Raw genomic sequence first — 22,085 nt, forward strand, 5'->3', positions numbered from 1 at the left:
CGATGTTCCGGGAAAGTGAAAGACTCCACATACCTATGATCCCCTTTCCCACCCCGGAGATCACGCCTGCATTGCTAATTAGCATTCATCCTCGTGATTCTCCGTGGAACCACGTAGCCGCAACAAGACTGAGAAAATTCCTCACGCTCGCCGTTCTCCCCTGGACGAGGGCAATACCAAGCGATATGAGCGGCATGATATGACATGTGTCAGACTTTGAGCAGGTCCCCGTCGCTCTGATGCCGCTTCACTATGTAAGAAGTCGTATGCTTGGACGTTCTCGCCAGTCGAACATGGAATGTGTGAGTTGAATGAAAGCTGGAGATGCTCACCTCCAGACACAAGAACGTACTTCATATTGACGTTCTGACCTTTCAGCGGCCCAGTCGTGTGTTGACTTGAGGAAGAGAACAAGTCAGGATCTCGGAAGTGAACTGACATTTTTCACAGAACGCGCGACGCGGTCTCCATATCGACTATACCGCTTTAGGAAAGCTAAGTGGGCCCACTTTTTCTCGTTCTCGAGGCCAGAGAGCTGACTTCACCCTTGATTCCGAGCCTTTTGAAGCACATTGGAAGACACCATCAAGTGAAGACATGCTCGAACATCAGATGAATCAGCGCGTCAGGACGGTGCCACTCTCTCAAGAGCCGGTGACCCTTCAATCCAAATCGTACAACCAAATTTTGAATTGCACAGCAGGCAATCGTCTCTGTAAGATAAGTCATCAGTATCACAAGGGAAAGCTACGCTTCCAGCAAATACCGGACACTGCACTATGCTTCATCTTTCGATCGAGTCCCTGACGATGCGGACGACCAGGCGCTTGACGAACCAGTGGCCTGATCGCCAAGTGATGAGCCTCAACTGTCTCGAAGCTAATCTACAGTGCCCCCTCCGTCCGTCTTCCAACATGCTACAGCATCGTCGATATGGACAGAGACGGCCTACTTCGCTACTCAGGAGGCGTCCTGCTATGGGCATCCCTCCTGCCGTCAGACCAGCATGACGAGGCCACTCAAACTGCCATTCGCGCTGCACTCCGGCGTGGGAGAGAGGGCGTTGTGCAGCCGCCTGACCTTTCAGAGTATTCTGCGGATGCCATCATGGCCAGATTGAGCGCCGAAGACAAACCGAAGCACTGGGCAGGGATACTTTCAATGATGCAAGATCTGGCGCGAGAGGAGGCTTCAGGTTCACGTGGGCTAGACCTTCGGCACCCAGCTGATTCATATGGCTTCAAAGCGCTTCAAGATCTGGACAGGCCCGAACAGCAAAATGGCGCGACTGGGACGGCTTCAGGACTCGGGGGCCTGCACCCAACTCCCATCGACCAAGGCCTAAATCGATACCTATATCAGCCACTACCTACACCAACGTCAATCCGAGTGTTGGAAGTAACAGGTCAACACAGTAACGCAGAATGTTCCGAAGGCCTGATCAGGTGCAAGCTACACACTGTGGATCTCCTTGACAATCCCGAGTACGATGCTCTGTCTTACGTCTGGGGCGCACCAAGGTTGGTGTACAGACACGATGAAGCCGTACCAGATGTGAAGACTGCAAACAAGAGGCAGTGTCCTATCATGTGCGACGACAAAATCTTGTAAGTCTTATTTACAAGCGAATAGCTTCTCCGAGAGGTGAGCGAGGCATGCCCGGCTTTCTAGAAAGTCAGCAGCTTGATTTGAGATTCGGATACACTTCTTTGGACAGCGCGAATGTGACTGCTCTCGGGACTATGATCAAGCGGTTTACGGCCGCAAGGTCGCCCTAAGATGCCACCGGCTCAACCGCAATTCGAGATATACGCTGATTGTTCATTCTCACACCCTAGATATGTAACACAAAACGCATACGACTTCCTTCAGACCTCTTCACTCGCACAGGCAGGCCTGGATATCTACAACAGCCAACGCACCGAGGAGCCTAAGGCAACCGGATCTGGGAAGCGATGGTCGCTGAAGCGCATTCTGAAGCGCAAAGATAAGCAGAAACAGACAGTGGAACCCTTACTCTTACGCCTCTGGATAGACAGTGTCTGCATTAACCAAGATGACATCCCAGAGCGCAACGCACAAGTGGAGATGATGGCCGAGATCTACTCAAAGGCCAAGTCGGCCATCGTATGGCTCGGGCCCGAGGCGTGGTACACCGAACAGGCATTCCGGTCTTTAGAAGCCGTCATGGCAGCGACAGCGCGGTTCGTTCAGTCTGACGTTTCACACGTCGACATTTTCAACATGCGGTGGTGGCAGTCCGAAGGGCTCCCCGTGCCTGGGCAGTGGGCTGCCTTGTATGTATTCCTGCAGCATACGTGGTTCCGTCGGTCGTGGTAGGCTCCCCGTTCACGCAACAATGCTTGCAAGCGTCGTGAAGCTGACTTTCATTCAGGATCGTGCAGGAGATATCGTTAGCAAAGCGAGCTACTGTCTACTGTGGGATGAAGTCCATAAGTTGGGACCAGCTCACCCGATGCTGTTGGTTTCTGCTTCGCAATGGTTGGTTTGCGCAAATGGAACGGGTGCGCAACTACTGCATTGACGGCATAACCGTCTCTGGTCGGGCGGCCTTCTATGTGGCTCACATTGTGGCCACAAAAGGCATCGACGCCGACGACTTCAGGCCACCAGAGTGGTCCCGGGATCGAATGTTCTTTCCGTTGGGAAGTACCAAATCCTTGCCGTTGTCCCTGGATCCGCTCTTCATGATAGCAGGTCAATGCCGGGCCTTGGGCGAAGCTGGGAAGGGTGCATCTATCGAACAGCATGCCTTCATTTTCCGTCAAGTCCTCGAAGAGTGCCGCGCCTTTGAAGCGACTGACGGCAGAGACAAAATCTACGCCTTCCTTTCGATCGCGGAGAGCTGGCTGCAAACTCCTCGCCCCACCCAGCAACGGCCGATAAGAGTAGCTTACGAGCAGTCATTGCAAAAGGTCTATAGAGATGCAGCGGCGTACATCTTGTCATCCAGCACGACTCTCTCTGACCGTCACACGGAAATACTGTGGCAGATCGAAGATCAGAGCGTTCGGAAGACCCCAAATCTCCCAAGCTGGGTTCCGGACTTCAGCGTTGAGTGCTTTCCGGCACAATTCGCAGACGCTGTGGCTCGGGAATGGAACGTTTGGCCGCTCAGCTATCGCCCTGATACTGTGCCTCTCGTCGAAGGCGACCGTTACCGCACCTCTGGCGCCTTGGTTGATACACTGGTCGAAGTCGCTGCGCTCGATGGCGATGTTTTGGGTAACGCTGCAAAGGTTGCATGTAGGCTTCCACCTGTCTATCGAGGGGCCTCCAGAGTGCATGAAATAGACCCAGATGCAAGTGATTGCACACCCAGAGATGGATTGGAGTGCGATCAATTCTTCGACGATGTCACATCCTCGGAATTTGCTGCTGACATGATTGAGAGAGGTTCGCAAGACACATCACTCACACGTGCGGAATCTCCCGAAGACCAATTTCCATGGCTATCAGTAGAGACATGCCGTGAGGCATACCGGGAGCAGCTTCAAGAATCAACAGTGCCGCTCGCATCCTCGACTAGACGTCAAACGAGAGTCGAGGCTCTCTGGCGCGTTCTGCTTCTGGATTACTGCGGTGAAGACCCTTCGCCTCTCGAAACCGGTTTCGCTTTCGGAGACTGGATCTTGGACCGCATAGAACGGATGCACACTCTCTACCTCCTCTCTCGAGATACGCCATCATTGGCGGCACTCCGTAAAAAGCTTCAACTCTGGCATTCGCTGCAGATGGACGAGCCCAGTGAGGGAACGGCTCGGCTGGCGTGGCCGGCCACCAGGCCAGAAGACAAGCACGCGTTGATCGCTTATGCCAGACTGGACTTTGACGTAGGAATTGGACTGAGCTACCTGCGCCATCTTGAACGAGAACCCTCGCTCCTTAACAATCAGGCGGCCGACGAGGCCAGGCTTGGCGTGGATGCCATGGTGAAGGACGCGGAAGCGGCGCCGTTGATCAGGTACCTTCCAACGATGGAGCAGATCAGAGCCCATCTGCTCTCCTCGTGCGAACGATCCGAGTCATTGTCCGATTCGGAGAGTATGCGCAGTGTCCGTCAAGCTAAGTTCTTCAAGCAATATAATCAGTACTCTCCAGGACGGCGAGTATTCAGAACGAAGAACGGGTGGCTGGGCTATGGTCACCAGTCTGCGCAGGCTGGCGATGAGCTGTGGTTTCTTGCCAATTGTACAGTGCCTGTTCTCCTGCGACCGCTTGAGGATGGGACGAGGAGGATCGTTGGCGTTTGTTACGTGCATGGGTTGATGCATCGAGAGGAGAGCCGGCATGAGTGGCAGAGGATTGTGGATGATCTAGTTATTGTATAGACGACTGACTTGGGTGCATTTCAGGGCAATAGGAACTTGACATATACATGTGTGTATTGAAGCCGATCATACCTAATGTTTGAAGCCAATGTGCCATTTGTACGGTTCATTGTCGGGTCTGAATGAGCTTAGCAGCCTTGTAGCTGGAGTGTTGCTTCAAAACCTCTCGCCTTCCTCCCTCTTCACCTCATCCCCACCATCGCCTTCGAGCTGGGTCATACCACCAAAGCAACATCATGCAATGACTTGACAAGACTACGCATGTCTCTCGAGGGCACTGCGGACGAGTCTTGCCTAAACTCGAGCACGCCAGGGCGGGACGTTGCAGATCACATTGCATCACCATGAAGGCGATGCGGGGAGAAAGTATAACATTTCAACATCTTCTCTTCCTCATTCCGTTGTCTCTTCTCGTTTCTATACCAGTCAGACAAGATGAAGGCTGCCATTTCACTCCTCCCCTTGGCGGTACTGGCTACCGCCCAGCTCCATTACGCTGAGCAGAAACCTCTGGAAGGCCAGCCAGTGGACGAGATCCCCATAGCAGAAAAGCCCTTCTCTACTGAGCCATTGTCCATTGACCAGATACCGCTACTCGGCTTTGGCACCTGGAATTTGAAGGAAAACTGCACCGAGGCGGTCTCATATGCCATCCAGCAAGGCTACAGGCACATTGACTGTGCTGCTGCTTATGGGAATGAGTTCCAAGTCGGTCGAGGCATTGCCGAGGGTTTGGCCGTGACTGGCCTGACGAGAGCAGATCTCTGGATCACGAGCAAACTGTGGAATGATCAGTACGTCCACTGGCATGTTCAATAATGTTGCTGCATTGGAGACTGACCCAAAGAAGCCATAACCCCAACCAGGTCGAAGCAGCTATCGACGACTCCTTACAGAAGCTTGGGGTTGGTTACTTGGACCTATACCACATGCACTGGCCGGTAAAGGATGGCTGGTTCGGCAGGAAATATATCGACTACGTCGACACTTGGGGTGCAATGGTACTGTTGAAGGATAAGGGCAAGGCCCGCCACATCGGAGTGTCCAACTTCAGCCCACATCAGATGGAGGACCTTCTTAAGAACACTTCTGTCGTACCAGCTGTGCATCAGATGGAGTATGATCACGAACTCCCTTCTTCTACGCAGATACAGTGCTAACAGCCATTGCAGACTCCACCCCTACCTCCAACAGTCCGACTTCGTTGAATGGCACTCCAAGCACGGCATCCACGTGACAGCCTACTCGCCTCTCGCCGGCACCAATCCGACGTACGACACCGGCAACTTCACGCAGCTTCTCAACAATACCGTCGTTACCAAGATCGCCTCGAAGCGCGACTGCACCCCCGCACAAGTCCTACTGGCTTGGGGAATGGGCAGAGGCACATCCGTCATCCCAAAGACCTCGCATTTCGAACGGGTGAAGGAAAACTTCGGGTCGTTGGAGTGTGAGCTGAAGGATAAGGATGTGGAGAAGATTGATAAGTTGGGCAAGGCGCACAAGAGGTACAACAACCCGAGCAAGAGCTGGGGATTGGATTTGTATGAGGACTTGGAGGATAGCAAGGGAGAGCATAAGAAGCACTCGTAATGCATGCTATGCATTAATGTGGTTGATATATGATTGTATGGAATGAATATTCTGGCATTATGTGCCCAGGGAACAGATCAACAACACAAGTTCAGCAGCATCCTCTCCTTGCTACTTATACCACAGAAGTTGCCATATGGACGACATGGCTCCAATACCGATCCCCGCCGCTATCGAGCGCTACAATATAACCGGAACAATATGTCGAGTGTCGTGTCATCCACAAGTTCACCGCTGCCGGCACCATTTCATCAGCCCAATCTGGCCCTCTCGATGCCACCACCCCTCTCATAGTCCCCCACAATGTCCGCCATGTCCCACTCACCAAATCCCTAGCCCACAGCCAGGACTCAACTCCGCTCCCCGCCAAGACCGCCCTCCCCTGCAACCACAATTTACACCCGTCCCGGCGATCTGGGGTCATGTTTGGCAAGGATCCGGGAGTTTGTCGATATTGCGGGACGTAAGGTCGATGCTGGAGAACATTCGGACATTCGGGACGCTTGACCGTGAGATATATGAAGCGCATACGTAGGTGGACGAAGCGATTCCTGCCACCTGGTAAATGAACGAGATTGGAGGCTTGATCCTGGGAATCGGGACGGTTTGGGCAGGATGGTGCGCAGGCTCCAGCGCCTCGCCGGCAACTTGCGCTTCCGGCCAGTGAGTGTCGAGTAGTGATTATCATGGACCTGATGGTCGCAACGGCTTCTGGCAAACTGGCAAGGCGAAGAATCCAAATGTATGGTTGCATACAACTGCCATACCTCCTATCGCGACGTCGTCTTCTTCCGCTTGCCTTTCCTGCCAGACTGAGGACCCGCCTCGTCGCCAGAGCCATCCTGGGAAGCCGCGCCCCCTCGTTTACCCCCTTCTTCGTCACCATTATCACTCTCCTCCTCGCTGCTAGCACTCTCCTCCTTCTTCGTCTTCTTGCTGCCCTTCCTCGCATCGGAACCCTTCTTCACACCCACATTCAAGCCTTGTCTTCGCAGAGCCTTCAACAGCCCACTCGAGGCGCGCATGCCTGGGAAGTCCTTGGCGGTATAGACGGAGAAGATGTCGCTGACATCCGAAGCCACAGTTGGTGAGATGCCCCCTGGCTTCATCGAAGGGATGTCGACCCGAAGGAGCTTGAAGCGAAGCCGGTATTTGCCAGGACTCCGACAGCTGAGGTCTGGGAAGACGAAGAAGGTGCCCGCGATACCGTTCTCATCTTTGGCTTGGTAGGGTGAGGCTACCACGGTTCCCATGAGACGTCGGGAAGCAGGGGTGCCGTCCTGGCCGGGCCCTGAATCGTTATCCTCACTACCATCGTGGTTCAGCAGACTACAGTGCAGTGCCAGGATGCAATTGATGTCCTCAGCTGGCTCGCCAGTCGTCTTTTCGGTTATCTTCAGCTCCAGAATGGGAGGTGGATCAATCACCCGCCGGTCTCGCTCGCCAAAGCCGCATGCACGAGCTGCAGCTGGCTGTTGCCGTATGCTGAGGCGGTAGTTGACCGGAGGTAGAGGATTGGAAAAGCTGGGCGGGAACGGGGGCAGCGCTGTCGTCGATGGCGATGGCTCAGAAGAGCCGGAATAATGCGACCTGTTGTATGTTGGGGTGCTCAGCGACGGATTGTGCCGCAGTTGCTCCTGATCCAATCTACCCGGCAGAGGCGGGAATTGCCAGCCTTGATGTATGGCTTGCGGCTGATGCTGCGGAGGAAAGGGCTGAGGAGGCCCTCGGGTTGCACTCGGTGGCGGTTGATCCAAGTAATGGCGCTGCGTTGGTGGGTAACTTGGTAGCTGTGAGGTTCTCTCATGCGGTGAGTCGCTGTAACTGCTGGCTGGAGAGTTCGAAGGAGGTCGAAATGAGGGTAGCTGCGGCCTGGGCTGCTGCTGAGATATCTTACGCCCAGGAGAGTCCGGACGCGAAAGAAGACTCCTGATCGAGAAGGGATCGCTCGAAGGTTGTTGTGGTTGCGCTGAACCTAGCGGGGGCAACTGTATGGGTGGTAACCGAGTTGATGTGTGCCGGTCCGCGTGAGATGTAGGTCCTGGAAATGAAGAGTGATAGTCCGGCGACGAGTGAGTGGCGGCATACCCGGTGAAGTTGTTGAGTGTTGGTAGAGACGGCGCTTGTCGTACTTGTGCCATGCTATCCGCGTACGAGCTGAGGATGGGAGGCTGGACGGGCGATGGCTGCCTGTTTGGCGACATGGACACTCGAGATCTTTCTGCTTGTGGTCGACGACTTCACCCGCATCGAGGTCGTCGCATACAGTAGCCGCCAGATAAGCCCGCGGGTCTTGTATATGTATATCAGCGCAGATCTCTGCAGCGTGCAAACTTTGGTAGCTCCAGTGACTATAAATGCTCTGCAGGAATGGTGCAGGAGTCACAGTCTGCCCTTCTCCACGACAGGCTATGCAGGTCTCAGAGAGCGTGAGGTCCGAAATGTGATGAGAGGAGGCCGGGATGCGTGCAGATGACCGCCACTATAACCAAATGATCAGCAGTTCGAGCGGCACCAACGAAAATGGAGAACGAAATTGTGTCCCAAAGAAGCGTACGGGGACACAACACTGGGACAAGAAGCAGTGATACCGCAAAAAACGGTCGCGAGCGATGCAACGGAGTCAAGACAGAAGTGTTCCCAAGTGCAAGTGAAACCACCCACCTCGAATCAGCACTCTGACCGACACGCCTAGGCTGGATGTATGCAAGAGCGATTCAATGAAGTAAAGTGCCGACACCCATGCAACGTGATGCCATGTAAATCAGCGAAGAGTGTTGTTCGCAATGTCGGTAGCGAATAGAATAAGAGACAGGGGGCCCAGAAGCTCGGTTAGAAGAGGTGATGATTGCTCGCGCGCAGCACTCTACTAGGACCCGATTTTCACCGCCCGCCGGAGGGTAGCGAGGGGCGGTAGAGATCGATGCACACGGCGTCGAGGCAAATGGGGTGCCATCGTCGGACATTTGACAGCGACTGAACCGAGAGACCGGTGGTCGCAGAGTCGCCCGAACGTGCAACGAGCACAAGCTGGCGGTATACGAGGGTACCACCCTGGAGACTCCTGCAACCCGGTTCTGCCTCACAAGCTAGCCTTTGTTACCGGATTTTCGTCCCGGCCAGCACCTGCTGTGTAGCCACTGCCCACACTCGAGGACGGCTCGTACGGTAAGGGCGGCAGCACATGCCAACCTCCAAACATGCGAGGCTTGCTGCTTGCATTGGAAAGTGCTGACGTGATCCTTTGTTCGGGTGGTGGTGTCGAAGGGACGGTCAAGGTTCGCTGGTCGAGCAACACGTGTGCTCGGCCGACCGTTGGAGGCGGGAGCGGCACAACGGCGCAACGGTCAGTTTCATCTTAGTTCGCCTGGGCATCGCCTCAGCTTCTCGACACCACCGAGTTGGATGCGGGCGGAGAGACACCACGGCGCGGGCGTGAGATTGGCTTGTCTCAAAATCCGCGATCTAGAACAGCTGCCTGCATGCCTATAGAAGAATTCATTATATTACCCTCCACAGGCTGAATGCTGGAAGCGACTGTCAAGGCGTGATCAGACAAGCGAAAGCCATCCCCTCGAGCATCGCCAACTTCAGATGGTGTCAGGTGTGTCTTCTCAAACACAAGCACTGCACCGTCGATGTTGTGACCACCATCACGCCACCAGGCTTGAGGATGCTTTGAGGGACGACCGACCGCGTTCCAGCCGGTCAACGGTTATCTCGCCGTTGGCGTTTTGGTTCGAACTGCCGGCAGCGTTATCAAACGCGAGTTTTCACGAGCTATAGTTCAGACCACCACTTCTGCGCCATCTTTCGACAGGATCGGCGGTTCTTCTTGATCGGGAGATGGGGATGCAACGTGCAGCAAGGATGCCGCTCGGCGACTGGTTGGTGACCAGGATCCGCCTGCTGACGCCGAAGGAAGCGAGGGTTCTCGGAGATCGGAGAGCACTGGCGCAGAATCCTTGCCACTTGGTGAGGTCGCTTCGAAGCAGCCGAGCACAGTCGCTAACGACCGTCCCACGGGTTTGGTGATTGGAAAATTAGTCCCGCGTGCTAGGTCAGCCGCTTCCGCCCGCGTCGGTCGAACTGGTCGAAAACGGGTGGTGAACAACCACATGCGGAAGCGCAGGATTGAGTTTGGGACTAATGTAGTATCGCGCTGTCGGTCTGGGCTTGGGGACTGCTCCATCTGCGACTTCTCCTGATCTGATTCCTTCAAGAGGAAATGCTGGTAATGTCACAGATTTGCAGAAGCTTTCGCGTTCCAGAGAATTGCTGATGGTACAGAACGCTGAAAGCTACAGTACAACCCGAGCGTGCTCTCGACAGCGCAAGTGGCCTGGGTAGGGTCGTTAGTGTGACGGTCTTCTCATACCTGTCCACTACGACCGGCACTCCGGAAACTCTGTATTGCGTCTATAGCTGCACGGTGGGCCGCTTTCACTGCCTATTGCTCCTGGGAGCGGAACCACCACGACCCGAAAACAGAGCAACTCACCTTCAAAAGTCAAATCTGATCCTTACCGGTATTGGTGATCCCAATCTCCAGCTCGAGCAAGTGACGGGCAGTAAATCCAACCCGAGGCTAAAAGAACCTACCGCAACTCGTGATTCGTGCAGCTCAACTGCCGAAGGTTCAACACAGCTAAAGTTCTGAGTTGTCTCACCGCGCTTCCGGCACGCGACTCCTAGGTCCAGCTTGCCGGTCGAGCCAGCTGTGTTTCACCTCCGCGTAGGAAGACATGGGGTTGTTTGCGCTTGGACGACTCGGTTCCTAAGCGATAGGCCATCAAAGTGATGGATTCAGACATCTGCACAAAGAGGAGCAACATCGGCGTGCTCGAACGCTCGAACCTTCCCGTTCGTCGCGCTGGCCATGAACCTGGAGGGAGAACCTTGGTACCGTGATCATCCGGCTCAGGCCAGGAGGTGGAGCCTCAGGGACCAGATCACCCGCACTGAACAAGGTATGGTGTATAGTGTTCTCCGGTCCCTCAAGGCTCGCCGAGTTCGATGACACTCTCCTCAGTGAACTGGCAACTCGCTGGCCTCGCAGAGCGCTAATGCTCAGACCCGGACGGAACACTGCCCTCCGACCGCTACCGCGTCACTTTCTGCCCGGGCTGCGTCCACACTCGGGGTCTAAGCAGACAGCACTATTACCAGGTACTGGCACACAGGCATCGCAACGTTTAACCGTTGCACCACGTGTGCGAAGTCGCACCATTCTTGAGTGAAGGATAAACCTGATTGGTTTGTCTTGCGTGCTGGCAGCTGGGGTTCGGTTCGACCCTTGTTATCGAACCAAGATGTTTCGTCCCGTGAATCGAGCAGTGACGTCCAAGGTTGAGGCTGCTTTCAGAAGAGCAAGACAGGATTGAGCCGGAGGATCCAACTTTGATTTGTAAAATCCGGAACAGCCGATGGCGTTGGAGGTCAGTTGCAGCGCTGCAGCGGCCCTGCATGACACCCGGTGCGTGGTGGTCGTAAGCTTCTCACATTGAAGTGCGACTTTGACAACAAGTCGTAGCGTCGGCTAGTGTCGCTTTGGCTGGCGGAGAAAATGCTAACAAGCATTGCTCAGTCGCCCCTTAGCTACAGGAGCCCAGTAATCATGCCGTGCTAGTCTACAGCGAGCGCCTTTGCGCTGCTATCATGTCTTGAGCAATATCCGTCGTGGCCACAACAGCTGCGTGACGCATCACTTTCAGTCCCATGGAGATCCTCACCTTAGCGACAATTCCTGAAGCACACACATGCAGCCACCCGCTTGACAGCTTTGACAGGTCGGTCACACAAGCACATTGTAAGACACTGTAGAGTCTGTGGTCATTCGCAGCATGTCTCGCCGGAACCGTTGATGAATTGGGCATTGAGGTCATGGAGCCGGCGAGCTGTGCATCTTCCTGCCCTCTCGCATGCTTGCGTGCAATGCCAGCGATGCATCCAGAATTAACTATAGCGAAAGCCGGAACGCTGGAAATTGGTCCAGGTACCACGTTGAACAGCATACAAGAGCGAGCAGCAGAGTCTTCCAATTCTTGTGCTCCGGCAGTAGCTTGATCAAGCCTTGCTGGCAGTGTGATGTGTGGATCGGTTCACATGTTATGTACAGTACAATCTTCTTCAACGCTGAGCGCTTCGTACGAGATGCAGCTTCCAGTATCACGCAATGTGTATACACTGTAAATTAGAGAAGATGTCGTCGATATAGAACCAAATCTTAACGGCGTTAGGCTTTAACGTTCGGACCTGAACGCCACCACAGCCACAATCTAATCGACATTGTGGAACGATCTTTGGGAAACTTTGGGGCGTTCAAGGAGACTTCATCAACGACTCTTGAGTTTATTCACGAACAACAGTACAGCCCTCTAGTCACGTCCAGCACCCGAGCAATGTCACATGAAAGCCAGTACACCCAGGAGAGGATCACCACGAGAGACCAGGCGAAGGACGAGCGAGAAGCGCACCATGAAGCCGAAGTCGTGATCATTGGTGCTGGTATTCTTGGGTGCGCATTGGCAGTAGCACTGGGAGACCAAGGCCGAAGTGTCATACTACTGGAGAAGTCGTTGAAAGAGCCGGATCGCATCGTGGGTGAGCTTCTACAACCAGGAGGCGTGCAGGCGCTGGAAAAACTTGGGCTGCGGGACTGCCTTGAAGAGATCGATGCAATCAAAGTGTATGGATATGATGTGATATTCTATGGCGAGGAGGTGCGGATATCATACCCAGAAAACGCGCGCGAGATGGAGGATGGGTACTCGGAGGACAGCAGGTCGGATGAGATGCGAGGCATGAAGAGGAAGCGGCCAGAGGGCAGGTCATTCCATCATGGACGCTTCATACAACGGCTACGGCAAAAGGCTATGCAGCAGCCGAATGTGACAGTGGTGGAGGCCACTGCTACAGAGCTCGTGCGCAGCGGATACACGGATCAGATCTTGGGTGTGCAGGCGACTGTTAGGGGCGAGCAGGACTCGTTCTTCGGCAGCCTGACCATAATCGCGGATGGATACGCCAGCAAGTTTCGCAAGGACTTCAGGACGGATGCACCCGTCGTTCGATCCAAGTTCTGGGGCCTCGAGCTCATCGATGCCGAGCTACCAATGCCCTGCCATGGCCACGTTGTATTGGGCGACGGAGCCCCGATCCTGCTATACCAGATCGGCACGCACGAGACACGCGCACTCGTCGACATCCCAGACAACCTCCCCTCAGCCTCAGTCAAAGCAGGCGGTGTCAAAGGCCATCTCAAAAACGTGGTCGTACCCTCACTCCCCGAAAAGGTTCGACCAGCCTTCGAAGCAGCAATCGACCGCGACCGCCTCCGCTCCATGCCCAACTCCTTCCTCCCTGCAACAACAAACAAACAGCCCGGCCTCGTCCTCCTCGGCGACGCAATGAACATGCGTCACCCGCTCACCGGTGGCGGCATGACCGTAGCTTTCAACGACGTCGTCCTGCTCTCCGACCTCCTGAGCCCCGAAAAGGTCCCAATGCTCGACAATACGAAGCTCGTGCTCAAACAGATGCGCACGTTCCACTGGCGACGCAAGGGCTTGACTTCAGTCATCAACATCCTGGCCCAAGCACTCTACTCGCTGTTCGCGGCAGAGGATGCGCAGCTGAAGGCGCTGCAGATGGGTTGTTTCCAGTACTTCAAGCTCGGAGGCAACTGCATTGACGGACCGGTTGGCCTGCTCGGTGGCATTATACGACAGCCATTCGTGCTGTTCTACCACTTCTTTGCTGTGGCACTTTATGCGATATGGATCTACATCACCAGCGCCAGCTTGTTGGCAATACCTATCCGAGCGGTTGGGAGCGTGGGCGTGTTCTGGAAGGCGTGCGTGGTCATCTTTCCTTATATCTTCTCGGAACTTAGACCATAGCGTGTCTTAGCAGATGTGTGTAGATAGAGTGACATTAATCTGCCGTCGGGCTGCTTAAACGATTCATGACCTCCGCATGAAGTTCTGTCTGTCTCACCATGGGTATCATCAAATCATCCTCACATGATTCCGCGGAACCAAATTAACCTTCCCAGCATAAACGCCCAAAAACCAATCATCATTCTGCACATCCTTCACCTCCCTCAACTCTGCATTCTTCGGAAACGCCAACTCGTCCTCCACGCCCTCAGCAGGGAAGCAGCTGTAAAGCGCCAAACATCGCATTCCCTGCCCACCAGCCGGCGGCAGTCTTCCACTCGGCGGAGGATGTCCTGCCCGCGTGCTCTCGTCTTCCTTGAAGTCCCAACCACCGACCATTTCGCTGACCGTATGCCGGAGATGTCCTCCCTCCGACCGGTCCTGGTAGCCTACGATGGCCATGCGGTGGCCTTTGAGGCAGCGGCGCCAGCCGTCGGGGCCGTTGGATTGGCTGATCTTGCCTTGTGCGACGAGGCTGCGGTAGCATTCGTTGCACATGTCGTAGTCGCCTTCGCTGCATTGGTAGCAGTGGAAGCGGGTGCTGTTCGGTGGGATTGGGCGGTGGCAGATGTCGCAGTGGGTGGTTGGAGGTAGGGTTGCGTAGCTGCCTTGTGGGAGGTGAGGAAGGTCGACGATGGAGTACTTGGTTGGGTCGTAGTGCGGTTGCTGGAGAAAGCCGATGTAGGAGGTGAGTAGGAGAGCGTGGGTGCAGTGTCTGCCCTGCTTTACGCAGTTGTCGCAGAAGCCCCAGGCGCCTTCGAGGCAGTACTCAGTGCAGTACCAGTAGCAGTCGTTTGAGAAAGCGAAGCATGACTCGCAGATTGCGCCCTCTTGAAGGCAAATCGTGGATTGCGCGTCGTCTCTGCTGGGCTGCGGTGGTGATACTCTCACGTACCGCCTCGGGCTGAGGACGTGAGGGAACTCTTGACCATGTGGCCAGCCGTCTGGAGGTGCGTTCCGATACCATCGGTCGTTTGCTCGGAATCCGAAGCCGAACCAGTAGTTGCACCCCTGCTCGTCTCGATAGCAGCGACGGCAGATGTTGAAGTTTCCATTCAGACATTGTGAGCAATTGTAATGAAGGTTAAGTTCGATATCTTGTGTTCCGCAGCGATCGCATGCAATTGAAGGTGCAGCTTGCGAAGCAAAGGAGCTCGCCACCGGCTCTGGTGCAAACGCCGCCATGGACATAGCAGGCCGGACTGATTGGTTGGTCTCCGTAGCTGAAGACGAAGAGACGTTCCTGGACGAGGCTTCGGTACGTGCTTGATTGGGTGCGTGAGACGGCTGCTGTGCATGCGAACTCTCGATCGTCCGCGAGCTACTGCTCGGCCTGTCTTGGTTGGACGCAGCTCTTATGCGCTGGATGTCTTCTCTCATCCCTCCTGCCTGCGGATCAGTGATACTTCTCCCAGTGCTTGACAGGCGGTGGTGCCGGGTCCTCTGTGTGTCGCCCGAACTGGGCTGTTGCGACAAGTCCGTAGCTGATCGGTTGGCAGAAGTTGAGCCATCGTGACGAGGCGCAGACCTGTTGGTCTGTTGACTGGTCGAGCTTGCGGATCGTCGCTGGGCACGGGGAGGTTCTTGCAGACCTTGTTCAAACAGATGTGGCCTGGATATAGGCGGCCGCGCGCGAGTCTGTCCTGTGGTGTCGGTGCCAGTCTGAGCTTGAGGTGGACTCTGGTTGCTGACAACAGCAGGCCTCACCTGAGGAGACCTGTTCTCACGATGTCGATGTTCTCTGTTCCGTGAGCGGTCTCTGGGCTGCTGCTGCTCCTGCTGTCGCTGTTCTTGCCTGCGCCTGTACGCAGCCGCAATCCTATCGGTGAGCTCCTCTTCTTGCTCTGTAGTCAGATTATCCAAATCAATGCCGTCTAGGACACCCTCAGCATAGATTGAGCGTAAGATCTCAGCTTGCACGTCTTGAGCACCAGTCTCTGAAGCACTCAGCAGACTTCGTAGCGATGGCTGGTGCTCTACCTGAGGTACATGTTGATCGTGCTGCCGCAGCCTTGCCTCCGTCAAGTGGGAGTGCTCTCGACGTTGCCCTCCTCCGCCCTCCCGCTCTCGTCGGCGGTCTCTCGACCGTTCCGCACGCTGTCTGCCAGCACCTGCACCTGCACCTGAACCAGCCAGACTCAACTCCCGCACCTGTGCCATGAGTCGCTCATCCTCGCTATCCTCATCTTGCGGGTGCTGCGGTATTGGCTTCAGTACATCATCCCCAGGTGTATAGATCTTCCTCATCTCCTCCTTCTCCGATTCCGTCTTTCCTCGGTCCGGATTTGCCTTGAGAAACCCTTCCAGCAGCGTGTTCGCCCTCCAGTCCACCTTCGTCCCTCTCACCGACTCTCGGCATGACGGGCATGTATACGGAGCTGCGGCACGGCGGTTGCTTGATGCAGATGTAGCTTGCCATGTAAACCATTCTTTCAAACAGGACCCGCAGAAGGTGTGTAGGCAGTCTAGGAGTGTGAGCGGTTGGTAGAGGATGTCAGTGCATATCTGGCCAAGATGTCAGTCTTACTCTCGAGATGTCACTTCAACCTCACTTACCGCACACTGCAACTCTCGCTCCAGCGATGCCTCCGCCATTATGTTCGCTTTCTTCTCACCATAAGAGCAGATTTGTCAATCAGATGTCGCGCATAGGTGCTGATATCAATACCAAGTGTGGCGCCCGGCGGAGCTTCTACTTTCACATGCAAGTGTGCGCTGTCATCTCGAGTGAGACATATACGGCCTGCATTATTACATGAGACCTTCTCACGGACAATGACTGCCCGCGAACAACCTGAAGAGTGATGAAGCCCTTTGGCCACAATTTCATGTCGGAGAAGACTGCTAGCTATGCCCGGTTGGCCGCTTTCACGGTCTCTTGCTTGAAGCCAGAGACGATCACATGTCGCTCGCCATTACCACATCGAAGCCTCCCGAGTCTTCCGCACCTTACCTCCAGAGGTAGCACCAACAGAACATCTTCGAAGGACAAACATCTGAAAACATGTCTTCTCTGATCACACTTTCACTTCTCCTCATACCGACTGCGAGAAGGACTAGGCGGGCCCATGCAGACGATGCCGGCGACGATCTTAACGGTGTGCCGGGACCTGGTCCTTTGATTTGCCGCAACCATACTTTCCACCTACCAAGGCGGGACAAGGAGGCTATACCAAACCACTTGAAGCGGGGATCTAGCAATGAAGGTTTCCACTTTCTGCGCCACTATCGTTACGAGTCTGGACCGCCTCGGTATCGATGAGAGCTACTCCCACCTTGTTTCCTCCGGCACCACTGTGACCTGTAGGTATTGCTGCCTTTCGTTTGTATTCTTCTACGCTCGTTGTGAGGCGAAAATGGTCAAGATGCGGTTGCTTTCATCATTCTCCACCACCCTGGCTATTCTGAAGGTCACGGCAGCAGCTCCAGCTCCAAATGGAGGCAGTGAGCTAGTCGAAAGGCAGGCTCTGACGCCGTGGGTCAAATCGATTCAAAGTCTACGAGACTTGCTAATCTTCGTAGATATGCCCCTATAACCGTGCAATGTCCAGATAGCAAGCTCGTTCGACCGGCGAAAGGTCTCTCCAAGAAAGAAGCCAAATACGCAGCCGCACGAAAGAGGAAAGCAGATCAAAGCCTAGCTTCCTGGCTCGAGAAGCAAGGCTCCTTCGACACATCCTCTGTCCCAGCGGTTGGCTTCACTTCCAGCGGCGGCGGCTACCGGGCTCTCCTCGAGACAGCCGGCGTGTTCCAAGGCTTCGATGCCAGAGACTCCGATGTTGGGACCAGCGGAATCTACCAGGGTCTTACTTATGAGGCAGGCCTCTCTGGTGGCTCCTGGTTTCTGTCCTCGCTCGCAGGAAACAACTGGCCGACAGTAACGGCGCTCAAAACTGGACTATGGGAAGACGCTTTCCAGAACGGGCTCCTTGTTCCCGCCAACATCCTGTCAGTCGACGACCTTACATTGTACGCACAGGTCAGCACCGATGTCGTGGCGAAGGAGGCGGCTGGCTACGACACCACCATTGTCGACCCATACGGTCGTCTGCTCTCCAACCAGCTGCTTCTCGGCGATGACGGCGGTGTCCGAACCCGTCTTTCAGGTCTCACGGGCCTCAGCAAATTCATGGCCCACGAGGTGCCCTACCCTATCATCACGATCATCGCGGGCTTTCCAGATGACGGCCAATGTAGCCCAGCCATCGATGGCCCGCAGTTCGAATTCCATCCCTACGAGTATGGCTCTTGGGTGAGTATTCATGGGTAAAAGGGTTCTCCGAGACACGATCACACTGCATGTGGCGTTTCGAGACCTTTTGCTTTCTTGCATGATTTTCGAGACACCTGCTAACCCTTTTACCCGTCGATGCTTTAGGACACCGGCATCTCCGCCTTCGCGAATACAAAGTACATGGGCACCGACATGACCAAAGGCAAACCTACGGACGCTGAGAAGTGCGTTCAGCGATACGACAACCTAGGCTACGTTCTCGGCACATCGTCAAACATCTTCCCTGGCTTCTGCGGGGTGCTCGAGCCAGACAACAGCACTCTCCCTGGCGTCCTCGAGTCCATCCTTCCCCATGATCCCGAGCTAGACGACGTCTTCGGAGTCTACCCCAACCCCTTCTACAAGTACCCCCGCTCCACTCTGGTCGAGAACGATGCAGAGCTCACCCTCGCCGACGGCGGACTAGCAGGCCAGAACGTGCCCATCTGGCCGTTCATCCAGTCGTCCGCTCCGAGAGTCGACGTCCTGATCGCCAACGATAACAGCGCTGATACTGACGACAACTTCCCCAACGGCACGGAGATCCGGCAGACGTACCTGAACGCCCAAGCCGCCGGGCTGAGCAAAATGCCTTTCATCCCCGACGTCGCTACATTTGTTGACGAGGGTTTGAACAAACGCGCGACCTTCTTCGGCTGCGGAGAACCAGACGCGGTCATGATTGTGTACTTGCCGAATGTCAACTACACATATCCGAGTAACCAGCCAACGAGCAAACTGCAGTACTCGAAGAAGGAGACCGACGGCATGATCGCGAATGGAGTGCAGATCGCCACGCAGAATGGAGAAGAAGGATGGCCGTTATGCCTGGCTTGCGCGATACAGAACGACAATGGGAAGGCGCCGAAGACGAAGGGCTGCAAGGCGTGTTTCAAGAAGTACTGCTATAGGCAGTGAGCTGTGTGCTGTACAGCATAGAGGGAATCAATCTTTCTATGCTGCACTCCCATGATTTGTTCAAATGCTAGAGCCACTAGTCTCCAAGCTGTGAGTGGGTAAGTTGTAACAGCGGTTTAGGACGAATGCAAGCAGTGAGCGCCTTCTCGCCGAGCCAGAATGTCTAGAGGAGCTTTGGCAGCGGTGATTGTGAGCTGTACAATTAATTATGTCGGTTTTCGAGAACTACCTCCCCCAGCAATAGACTCCTCGCTAACGACAAGCACAAATGACCTTTTCGCTAAAAGACACAGTGGACAGCCCATGCTAATCATCGTCGGAGTCCTGGGGAACGACCACAGGGGGAGGGCGTGACATCGGCTGCGGCTTGAGCGGTGTGCTGTTAAACATCGTTAGCATGAAGGAGCAGAAGGAGCGTCGACTCGCCAACTTACACAGTGTACCGGAAGCTATTGCACCGCCCTACCTCTAGTTTCTTCTCCTGAATAGCCTCCCTTTCGCTTAGATGCATTGTCTCCACTAGCGCGTTCGAAAACTCAAGGCCTTCACCCCCCCTGCAAGTTGAGTCGCCTCGTGGCGCGCTCGAAGCACTTTGGGTAAAAGCCGGCCCAGTCGTAGTCGAGAAGAGCAAGCCTGCCGTCCGGGCAGCAGATGATGTTACGAGGCGCGATGTCTCCATGCACAAAGACCAATTGCGACTTCTCGAACCCCATCCTCGCATCCTTTCCCTCAGTCAAGCGCAGCCGGCGATTCCAGTACTCCTCCAGTTGCTCCATACTGATGATCTCCGTCGCCTCGTTCTCCCACAGCAGAACTTGTGTGACGCCACATTCGACTAGTCCAGGACGATCGGGTGGATAGCTTGTATCGTGGCTTGGAGTGAAGGATGAGATGTGGTCTATCATTCTTGCAATCTGTGCGATGGTCTCGGGCCCCCCACGGTTGTCACAGGGTGTGCCTTCAATGTGTTCCATGACAACGTACTGTTTGCGGCCCGCGTTGAAGCAGTGATAGACCTTTGGGACTCTAACCAGTGTGTGGTCGAGGTGGTCGTAGGCAAACTGCAGGCATCGAGCTCTTTCGCCCTTTGCGTATCCGAACTTGCTCATCGAACCGTCTTAGTATCTAACACAGTTCGCGGAGAAGAAGGTGCCGTCCGCCATGCGCGCTCCTCGATCCTCACAGTACGCTACGATGGCGCCTTCGTCGAAGTGGACTGCAGGCGGAGGGTTCAATGGTGGCGGCGTAGGTCTCATTTGATGGCTGTTGAATACTTAGCTCTATAAATCCGCGACTTCAGTTATTATACAAGTGTTGGGCCGAAGCCACCCGGACTGACTGCTGCTGGCAGTCAGCTTGACTGAGGAAAGGGACCGAAACAGTGCACATACACAGTATGCCCCACATTGTTGCAAATCGCCTGCTCCATCTTCTCCTCTTGCACGGCGTCCTCCTCGCTCAACCGTACATTCGCCACCATCGCGTTCGAGTAGTCGAGATCTTCGCCGCAATTGGTGTTACGCAGACAGAGACGCTCGAAGCATCGTGAGTAGAAGCCCGCGTGCTTAAAGTCGAGGAGAGACAGTCGGCCATCGGAACAGCAGACGATGTTGCGAGGTGAGATGTCCATGTGCACAAAGACCAATTGCGAGGTCTTGAAGTCCATCGACGCGTTTACAAAAGCGTTTATGAACTTCCGTTTCTGAATCCTGAGGCGGCGATTCCAGTACTCTTCCATTTCGGCGATATTTTCGTATAGAGGCGGCTCGTCCCAAGACAGCTGGCCCCATGACGAGCCGCCACCGACAGGGCCCGGCTGGTCTGAACGGAAGGTGGAGATATGCTCGATGATTTTTGCGATTTTGTCGATGGTCTCGGGTTTAACGAGGTTGTCGCAGAGCGGACCTTCGATGTACTCCGTGACGAGGTCGTGGCTTTCGAATCGGCCTTCGGCTCTGGCGAAGTAGTGAAAGATTTTGGTTATGCGGACAATGATTGATCGAACTTCCGGTATGCATATCGCAAATTCCCGAACTCCTGTTCGAGGATCACGCAGCCCTCCTTGATTACGGCGTCATGGTGGTACCTGAAGACTGAATTGTCGCTGCCGTCTGCCAAACGTGCATCGGGACTTTTACAGTACGCGACGATGGCGTCTTCGTCGAAGTGATGAGCTGTGGAGGCTTGCTTGCGAGGTTCTTCCTGCTCACTGAAAAGGCGCTGGCGCTCGACTTCTGTGGCGGCGTCTGCGTCTGCTTGGACTTCATCAGTCGTGCGTGCGCAGCCTGGCCAATTTGGGGTGGCAGCCATGTTGTGCGCGAGGTTGCAAGTCTGTGTGGTTGTAGACAGCGAGCATGATGTATTGCGGAATACCTAAAGCAACGGCAGGCTCTGATGAGCCCAGCATGATTGCCATTGCCTTCTACATGAGTGGTCAGCCCACTGAAAGTGAAAGAACGATGTTGGGGGTCAGCATCTGAAGCGGCGCCAGGTCTAGCTGGGCACGGCCCGCTGCGAACCCTGCATACGCCAAGCATACCACGATCGACGTGCGACTTCAATGGACAATCCGCAGGTAGTCGCAGCGAGGAGGTATATTGCGTACAGCAAAACACGCTAATAACCCCGAAGAGAACGAAGCATGCAACTATAGCAACAGCAGTGTATCTTATCCGACAAACACCTTTCCTCCAGACGACAAAATGAGCTCCAAGATGTGGGAGGTAGACCCGGAGACCCGGTCGAAGCTCCTCACGATATCAAAGACCAATGAGAACAACAAATGCGTAGACTGCGGTACGTTGAATAGGCGAATGAATGGCGTCTGTAGAACAGTCCCAAGCATTCTGTAATGCTCTGAGACCGGATGAGACCAACAAAGGCACCAGCTGACATCTCTATTTAATGCTTAGGAGCACCATCACCGCAATGGGTACACTAGGCCCTCTTGACGTACGCAACACCTCAAGCTGACAAGCCCAGGCCTCGCCCAAACTCGGAATCTTCTTC

General features: G+C 54.8%; 7 protein-coding genes across 7 annotated transcripts; 4 read left to right on the forward strand and 3 right to left on the reverse strand.

Moving 5' to 3' along the window:
* Positions 1 to 933: 933 nt before the first annotated feature.
* Positions 934 to 4,352, forward strand: LTR77_001858 (uncharacterized protein; the record flags this gene model as incomplete). Its single annotated transcript, XM_064799117.1, has 3 exons — positions 934 to 1,607; positions 1,839 to 2,297; positions 2,396 to 4,352. 3 exons carry the CDS (start codon positions 934 to 936, stop codon positions 4,350 to 4,352), a joined length of 3,090 nt encoding a protein of 1,029 aa, XP_064663444.1.
* A 435-nt stretch (positions 4,353 to 4,787) lies between these two features.
* LTR77_001859 (uncharacterized protein) lies at positions 4,788 to 5,945 on the forward strand (the record flags this gene model as incomplete). Its single annotated transcript, XM_064799118.1, has 3 exons — positions 4,788 to 5,146; positions 5,203 to 5,469; positions 5,525 to 5,945. The coding sequence occupies 3 exons, from the start codon at positions 4,788 to 4,790 to the stop codon at positions 5,943 to 5,945; spliced, it is 1,047 nt and encodes a 348-aa protein (XP_064663445.1).
* Positions 5,946 to 6,715: 770 nt separating this feature from the next.
* On the reverse strand, positions 6,716 to 8,149 carry LTR77_001860 (uncharacterized protein; the record flags this gene model as incomplete). The annotated part of the gene is made up of 1 exon (XM_064799119.1): positions 6,716 to 8,149. One exon carries the CDS (start codon positions 8,147 to 8,149, stop codon positions 6,716 to 6,718), a length of 1,434 nt encoding a protein of 477 aa, XP_064663446.1.
* Positions 8,150 to 12,346: 4,197 nt separating this feature from the next.
* On the forward strand, positions 12,347 to 13,846 carry ERG1 (Squalene epoxidase; the record flags this gene model as incomplete). The annotated part of the gene is made up of 1 exon (XM_064799120.1): positions 12,347 to 13,846. The coding sequence occupies one exon, from the start codon at positions 12,347 to 12,349 to the stop codon at positions 13,844 to 13,846; it is 1,500 nt and encodes a 499-aa protein (XP_064663447.1).
* Positions 13,847 to 13,954: 108 nt separating this feature from the next.
* LTR77_001862 (uncharacterized protein) lies at positions 13,955 to 16,480 on the reverse strand (the record flags this gene model as incomplete). Its single annotated transcript, XM_064799121.1, has 2 exons — positions 13,955 to 16,390; positions 16,442 to 16,480. 2 exons carry the CDS (start codon positions 16,478 to 16,480, stop codon positions 13,955 to 13,957), a joined length of 2,475 nt encoding a protein of 824 aa, XP_064663448.1.
* Positions 16,481 to 17,241: 761 nt separating this feature from the next.
* LTR77_001863 (uncharacterized protein) lies at positions 17,242 to 19,076 on the forward strand (the record flags this gene model as incomplete). The annotated part of the gene is made up of 3 exons (XM_064799122.1): positions 17,242 to 17,329; positions 17,437 to 18,137; positions 18,264 to 19,076. The coding sequence occupies 3 exons, from the start codon at positions 17,242 to 17,244 to the stop codon at positions 19,074 to 19,076; spliced, it is 1,602 nt and encodes a 533-aa protein (XP_064663449.1).
* A 545-nt stretch (positions 19,077 to 19,621) lies between these two features.
* LTR77_001864 (uncharacterized protein) lies at positions 19,622 to 21,386 on the reverse strand (the record flags this gene model as incomplete). The annotated part of the gene is made up of 4 exons (XM_064799123.1): positions 19,622 to 20,137; positions 20,207 to 20,339; positions 20,468 to 21,031; positions 21,082 to 21,386. The coding sequence occupies 4 exons, from the start codon at positions 21,384 to 21,386 to the stop codon at positions 19,622 to 19,624; spliced, it is 1,518 nt and encodes a 505-aa protein (XP_064663450.1).
* Positions 21,387 to 22,085: the final 699 nt, after the last annotated feature.

This window comes from Saxophila tyrrhenica, assembly GCF_035928015.1.
Source record: "Saxophila tyrrhenica strain CCFEE 5935 chromosome Unknown scaffold_2, whole genome shotgun sequence".
In the NCBI taxonomy this organism is placed as follows: Eukaryota; Fungi; Ascomycota; class Dothideomycetes; order Mycosphaerellales; family Extremaceae; genus Saxophila; species Saxophila tyrrhenica.